At 40.8% G+C, this 7,645-nt stretch overlaps 1 protein-coding gene across 1 annotated transcript; it reads right to left on the bottom strand.

The window, feature by feature from the left end:
- Positions 1-1,942: 1,942 nt before the first annotated feature.
- Positions 1,943-6,137, bottom strand: LOC116268574 (zinc transporter 5-like; the record flags this gene model as incomplete). Its single annotated transcript, XM_031661640.1, has 3 exons — positions 1,943-2,718; positions 3,535-3,601; positions 5,995-6,137. Coding segments are annotated over 3 exons (294 nt in total), but the record flags the coding sequence as incomplete, so codon positions are not given.
- Positions 6,138-7,645: the final 1,508 nt, after the last annotated feature.

Raw genomic sequence — 7,645 nt, 5'->3', positions numbered from 1 at the left:
TGCCTCAGCCTCCCGAGTAGCTGGGACTACAGGCGCTCACCACCTCGCCCGGCTAGTTTTTTGTACTTTTTAGTAGAGACGGGGTTTCACCGTTGGCAAGGCTGGTCTCGAACTCCTGACCTCAGGTGATCTGTCTGCCTAGGTCTCCTAAAGTGCTGGAATTACAGGCACCAGCCACCCCACCCAGCTGAGTTGATGTTCTTATATTCCTAGTTTGTTGAATGCTTTTATCATGAATACTTTAAATGCATTATTTTCTTAAATTATATAGAAAATGAAGTGTGAAATTGCAAACCAAAGTTACAGTAATACTAGCTTTTGAACTAATAATATTTTTTTCAAAAAAAAATATATATATATATGTATTTTTTTTTTTTTTGAGACGGAGTCTCGCTCTGTCACCCAGGCTGGAGTGCAGTGGCCGGATCTCTGCTCACTGCAAGCTCCGCCTCCCGGGTTTACGCCATTCTCCTGCCTCAGCCTCCCGAGTAGCTGGGACTACAGGCGCCGCCACCACGCCCGGCTAATTTTTTGTATTTTTAGTAGAGACAGGGTTTCACTGTGTTAGCCAGGATGGGGGAAAGGACTTTTCACAAGGCATTTCCACATTTCTCACCTTTCACTTTCCACTCTGTCTACCCCACTATTCTGAGTGAGATCCTTTAGAACAGTGGTCTCCAAATCTTTTTGGCACCAGGGTCTGGTTTCCTGGAGGATAATTTTTCCAGACAGCAGTGGTGGGGGGATGTTTCAGGATGAAACTGTTCCACCTCAGATCATCAGACATTAGATTCTCATAAGGAGCATACAACAGAGATCCCTCCCATGCACAGTTCACAATAGGGTCTGTGCTCCTATGAGAATCTAATGCCACTGCTGATCTGACAGGAGGCAGAGCTCATGCAGTAATGCTTGCTCCCCTATGGCTCACTTCCTGCTCTGCGGCCTGTTTCCTATTGGGTTACGAAGCCCTACTGGTCTGTAGCCAGGGAGTGGGGGATCCCTGCTTTAGGACATTCTTTTTTTTTTGAGATGGAGTCTCGCTCTGTTGCCTAGGCTGCAGTGCAGTGGCGTGATCTTGGCTCACTGCAACCTTTGCCTCCTGAGTTCAAGTGATTTCTGGCTAATTTTTGTATATTTTTAAATAAAGGCGGGCTTTCGTTATGTTGGCTAGGTGGTGTCCAATTCCTAACTTCAAATGATCCACCCCTTGGCCTCCCAAAGTGCTAGCGTTATAGGCGTGAGCCACAGTGCTGGCCAAGAACATTCTTCATTTCACTCCTTACCTCTCACTCTCATGGCAAGGCATTTTTTCTTACACTTATTCACTAAGTAAAATCCTTCACAGATGGGGAAATGTTAAAAGAATGATCATACACAGCTGCATGATACAACTCCTATCAAGTGGTTGCTAAGCATTTCCTCCTTAAACCAGTCCACTTGCAGAAAAAGACTAATCTATATAGATCTAGGGAAATATGAAATGGGAGTAGTTTACTTTATCCACCACGCATTTAATCTGATAACTGATATACTACTTCTGAGACGTTTATTTATGAGAGTACTTGCAAAATTGTACAAAAAATGAGTGCTTTTAGAGATTTTATTCTTCTTATTGGCTGATTTTATTTACCACTTCAGACCTTTTATTATAGCTTCTAAGCTGTTAACAGGGATCACGAATAAATGATTAAAAAGCCATATACGCTAAAAATTTTCTGAAACTTGGAATTCTAACTAGTAGACTATCTATGACAAATCATGAATAAATTTATTAATGGTATTCACCAAAGAACTAGTCCAGAAACTCAACAGGTTTCTTCTATTTGTTGAATTCTCTCTGATGCTATAAAAGTGCCAGACACATTTGCACAGATAAATATTTGACATAAAACACAGTGGAACAAAAACAATATTCAAAATGAAGAAATACAAACACACATTCAAAATACGCATTTTTATTTACCTTAGTGGTCCACAAAGAGTGAGGCCAAAAAACCACAAGAGTGAAATAATACACCCAGCAACTGCATGTTTAAATATTTTGATCCACTATAAATGGAAACAAAAAAATTAAAAATTTCAGTCACATATATTTTGCTGTATATTCCAATTTTAAATAAAATACAGAAAGATAATAATAACAAATATTTTAAAGGTGAAATAATTACGTATTTTGAAATTAAGTAGAACACATAAGATCCCTTGACTAAGTCTAGATTTCCAAGACAGTATTCTGGGCTGGGTGCGGTGACTCACGCCTGTATCCTAGCACTTTGTGAGGCTGAGGCAGGTGGATCACCTGAGGTCAGGAGTTCAAGACCAGGCTGGCCAATATAGTGAAACCCCATCTGTACTAAAAATACAAAAATGAGCTGGGTGTGGTGGCAGATGCCTGTAATCCCAGCTACTCAGGAGGCTGAGGCAGGAGAATCGCTTGAACCTGGAAGGTGGAGATTGCAGTGAGCCAAGATTGCGCCACCGCACTGCAGCCTGGGCGATGGAGCAAGACTCTTTCTCAAAAAAAAAAAAAAAAAAAAAAAAAAAAGACAGTATTCTGTTTTCCATTGTCTATATTCTTGTCTGCTAGTAGATTTTGAAATCTTTTTCTTCAGAGTACAATTTTATGATTTCTCAGTTTCTCACTAGTTTCCTAGGATCATTTAACTTTTTGTCTTTAAATTCTTTTCTACCAGGAATTTTTAGTGATCCAATTATCTGAAAGGAGAGAAAAAAGTTAAGATGGGGCTTAGACTGTTAATCCTATTTTAAAAAATGTTCTTGGTCTCTGAAACAGAAGTACTTAAATTTGTCTTTCTAATAAAAAAATTATGACACAGGTTTGTAAGTCATGGTATAAAGCAAACATGTAGTATGGTATAACTGCTGCCCAAAGAAGTGATGATGTGAGATGATTATGCAAAATGTAGGACAGTTCTAGTTTGAACCACAGCTGCCTAAAGAGAATAGTGACAATGATCATGAGGGTGTCACACTGTCACAATGATGAGGCATCATTCCAAAAACTTCATAAGTATTAATTCATTTTTTCCTCACAGTTCCATTAGGAAGTTACTATTATCTCCATTTTACAGGTGAGCAAATTAAGGTAGAGAGAAATCAAGTAACTTGCCCAAAGTAAAGGTCAGTAAGGAGGACAGACAGAACATGCCTTTGACTCCAGAAACCTCACTCTTAACCCCTATGCTTTGTCAGCTTTCCAGTGACATTTGTACTAGGCTCTTGGGCATGCTTTCATGTCCAATTTGTAAATCTTTCAGAATAAGAAGTGTGTACTGAAGAAAACAATTACATGAATGCTTTATAATTTTTTTTAGCCTCTTAAAACATTTCATGATCTGAGTACTTTATGGTTTAAAGTCTCCATTCAGAAAAGACAAGAGCAAGTTAACTCTAAAATTGTTCTGCGGCATATCTTAAATTATTAAGTACCCATTATCAAAACATAAGCACTGCATCCTGGCCCACTAAACGAGAAGCTGCTAGGAATAAAAGATTCTGCAAAGATCTTACCTGGTGTTTGGTAATAGTTTTCCCAGAAGAAAATGGCTTTTGAAACAAAACCATAAAAAATGCAGTCCTGTAAATATTGAAACATTAATATATTAATATTAATCAATATTAGACACAAGATACAGTTTTAAGACACTTATTTTAAACAAATATGCCAGAACTTGAAGTGTTATCCTCTGAATAAATCATACTGGAGAATTATACTCATTTTAGTAAAACTCCTTTTCAACATTTAGAGAATTTTTTTTTTTTTTTTGAGATAGAGTCTTGCTTTGTTGCCAGGCTGGAGTGCAGTGGCGTGATCTTGGCTTACTGCAACCTCCACCTCCTGGGTTCAAGCAATTCTCCTGCCTCAGCCTCCTGAGTAGCAGGGATTGCAGGCACGCGCCACCATGCCCAGCCAATTTTTTGTATTTTTAGTAGAGACGGGGTTTCAACATGTTGGCCAGGCTGGTCTCGAACTCCTGACCTCGGTTGATCTGCCTTCCTTGGCCTCCCAAACTGCTGGGAAAACAGGCATGAGCAACCACGCCTGGCCGAGAACTCTTATTTTCTGTCTTCAGAACCAGCTAACAAGCCACAAAAGTAAAGGAGTCAAAATTTTTTTTATATCTTAAAATACCAAAGAAAATAATTCCTATTTTCTCTAAAATTCAGTAATAAATCTTGAAATAGTATAATGAAAATGAAGAAATTACTAATTATACGTCCCTACCTTTCACATTGCCAAAACAGTTGTATAAAAATGCACCCAACTTGGTCAGGCATGGTGGCTCAAGCCTGTAACCCCAGCACTTTGGGCGGCTGAGGTGGGCAGATCACCTGAGGTCAGGAGTTGGAGACCAGCCTGGCCAACATGGGAAAACCCCGTGTCTACTAAAAAAAATACAAAAATTAGCCAGCCATGGTGGGACACACCTGTAATCCTAGCTACTCAGGAGGCTGAGGCAGAATTGCTTGAACCCAGGAGGCAGAGGCTGCAGTGAGTTGAGATTGAGCCACTGCACTCCATCCTGGGCAACCGAGCCAGACTGTCTCAAAATAAATAAATAAATAAAAAATAAAAAAAGCACATAACCGGTGACTTAATATTTCTTAATCAATAATCTATTTCCCAAATTACCAAAATTATACTCCCAAGAGTGCTTTTTTTAAATGGAGTCTTGCTCTATTGCCCAGGCTGGAGTGCAATGGCACAATCTCAGCTCACTGTGCAACCTCCGCCTCCCAGGTTCAAGCGATCCTCCTGTCTCAGACCCCCTAGTAGCTGGGACTACAGGCATGTGCCACCATGCTTGGCTAATTTTTGTATTTTTAGTAGAGATGGGGTTTTGCCACGTTGGCAAGGCTGGTTTCCAACTCCTGACCTCAGGTGATCAACCCCCGTCGGCCTCCCAAAGTGCTGGGATTACAGGTGTGAGCCACTGCACCCAGATGACTCCCAAGAGTCTTTAATTGGTTTTTATTAACAGAGAGGGTGGTCACTATCAATCTCAAGATCCAAGAAATCTTTATTCAGAATTTCTTATATGTAGGCTGGGCGTGGTGGCTCATGCCTGTAATCCCAGCACTTTGGGAGGCTGAGGCGGGCGGATCACAAGGTCAAGAGATTGAGACCATCCTGGCCAACATGGTGAAACCCTGTCTCTGTTAAAAATACAAAAATTAGTTGGGCATGGTGGTGAGCACCTGTAGTTCCAGCGACTCGGGAGGCTGAGGCAGGAGAACTGCTTGAACCCGGGAGGCAGTGATCTTGCAGTGAGCCAAGATCACGCCACTGCACTCCAGCCTGGTGACAGAGTGAGACTGTGTCTCAAAAAAGAAAAAAAAAAAGCATTTCTTATAAGTAGGATAATTTAATGTACATACTGTATGAGGACTGTACTAAGAAAGGATTATGTAGTGAACACAGCCCAACCATAGTTTAACTTAGAAAATAAGGAATATTTGTTCCAAGACAGGCCTCAGATAACACCCTGTGCCTGTTTGAAGATTAGGTTGTGTCAGTCAAATAGTGTAGGAATCCCTAGTGTCCCTGAGACCCTTTCAGGAAGTCAGCAAGGTTAAAATGATTTTCAAAAAAATACCAAGACATTATCTGCCCCTTTCACTCTTATTCTCCCAGGAGTGTAGAGCGAAATTGCTAATACTGCAACAGGTTCAATACTGAGGCACTTATGAGAATCTGGCTATCCTCTATTAAGCCAGATATTAAAATCAATTTGCAAAAATCTCATCAAAGTCTGTGTTTAGGCAAGTGATTAGAGCACAACAATCCCTTTTCTTTCCAGTCTCTTTGTACCTCTAATCTTAAGTGTACTCCCAGTTAAAAAAATTTATCAAATACTTGTCAGGAGGAACAAATAAAATATTGCATGTAAAGTTTCTTAAAGATACTCTGTTAAAACAGGATTTTCAAAGAAATAAAAAAATCAAGAAAAAAAAAATCCACACACTCACCCAAGTTTTAATATAAAAATGAATTGAACAATGTGAACAGCTTTTAGGAGATCATATGATTCGAAAAGTCCGACAGCCTTCAAAAATTTAGTGAAACATAATAACACAATGTATTTTGTTAATCTGAAAAATAAAAGCAGAAACAATTTTTAGTATCATTGAAATTACAAGGAACTCATCAATCTGGTTTTTTAAACAAGAGGTCCTTATAGAAACCATAGAAATATACATAAACAAAAAATGAAACAAAACAAAGTCCCCAAACAACTCACCACCCACATGATAATTACTGTTGACTTTTTTTTTCAAATCATAGAGACGGGGTCTCAATGTGTTGCCCAGGCTGGTCTCGAACTTCTTGGGTCAAGCAATCCTCCAGCTTTGGTCTCCCAAAGTGCTGGGATTACAGGTGTGAGCCACCGCGCCCAACCTGCTGTTAACATTTTGAGGCCAGGTGCGGTAGCTTGAGACCAGCCTGGGCAACATGGCAAAAGCCTATCTCTACAAAAAATACTAAGAATTAGCCAGGCATTATGGCGCGTGGCAGCAGTCTCAGCTCCTTGGGAGGATCACCTGAGCCTGGAAGGCTGAGGTTGCAGTGAGCTGTGATAGTGTCACTGCACTCCAGCCTGGGCAACAGAGTGAGACCCTGTCTCAAAGTACAAACAAGCAGGCTGGGTGCTCATGCCTGTAATCCCAGCACTTTGGGAGGCCTAAGTGAGTGGATCACGTGAAGTCTGGAACTCAAGACCAGCCTGGCCAACATGGTGAAAACTCACCTCTACTAAAATACAAAAATTAGCTGAGCGTGGTGGCAGGTGCCTGTAATCCCAGCCATTTGGGAGGCTGAGGCAAGAGAATCGCTTGAACCCGGGAGGCAGAGGTTGCAGTGAGTCAAAACTGCACCACTGCACTTCAGCCTAGATAACAGAGTGAGACTCTGTCTCAAAACAAAAACCAACCAACCACAACATTTTGGGTTTCTTTTCAATGTATATGAATGATTATGTACAGCTACAGTCTACTTTAACAAAAAATGCCCAACAAAAAATGAAAATTTTCTTGATCAAGTTGCTGGACTATTTTGTTATCTGCTTTCTAACTTAATAACTCCTCCAAACAAATAAGGAGAACTAAATAAAAACTAAATTCTGTTATGAAATGAAAAGACCACAATAAAGGAAGAAACGGAAGAATGGTAAATGCCTTTGGTTCGCGCCTCTTCTGCCTTGTTAAGTGACTATAGTGAGAGTTGTGGTTGAAAGGTCAATTGACTGGACCTAGAGTCCTAAAAAGGCTCAGGAATTGGAAACACCTCAGGAGGGGAATGAGAAGCTGAAAAGAAGAGGATCTCTAGGAAGTCTTCCAAGTAATCAGATTCCCAGGTTCCTGCCCAGCCGGCAGGCAACTCTCTCTCCTCAACCACTATTAGGAGTCACGAGTCATAGCCTCTGGCAAGGTCACTTAAATTTCCTGAAGTAGACAACTCTGCTGGCTTTATAAGAGAATGTCCTGGCCGGGCGCGGTGGCTCAAGCCTGTAATCCCAGCACTTTGGGAGGCCGAGACGGGCGGATCACGAGGTCAGAAGATCGAGACCATCCTGGCTAACACGGTGAAACCCCGTCTCTACTAAAAAATACAAAAAACTAG

Source organism: Papio anubis, unplaced genomic scaffold (assembly GCF_008728515.1).
Source record: "Papio anubis isolate 15944 unplaced genomic scaffold, Panubis1.0 scaffold2117, whole genome shotgun sequence".
Taxonomy (NCBI): domain Eukaryota; kingdom Metazoa; phylum Chordata; class Mammalia; order Primates; family Cercopithecidae; genus Papio; species Papio anubis.
This window is presented reverse-complemented; position numbering and strand designations above follow the sequence as displayed.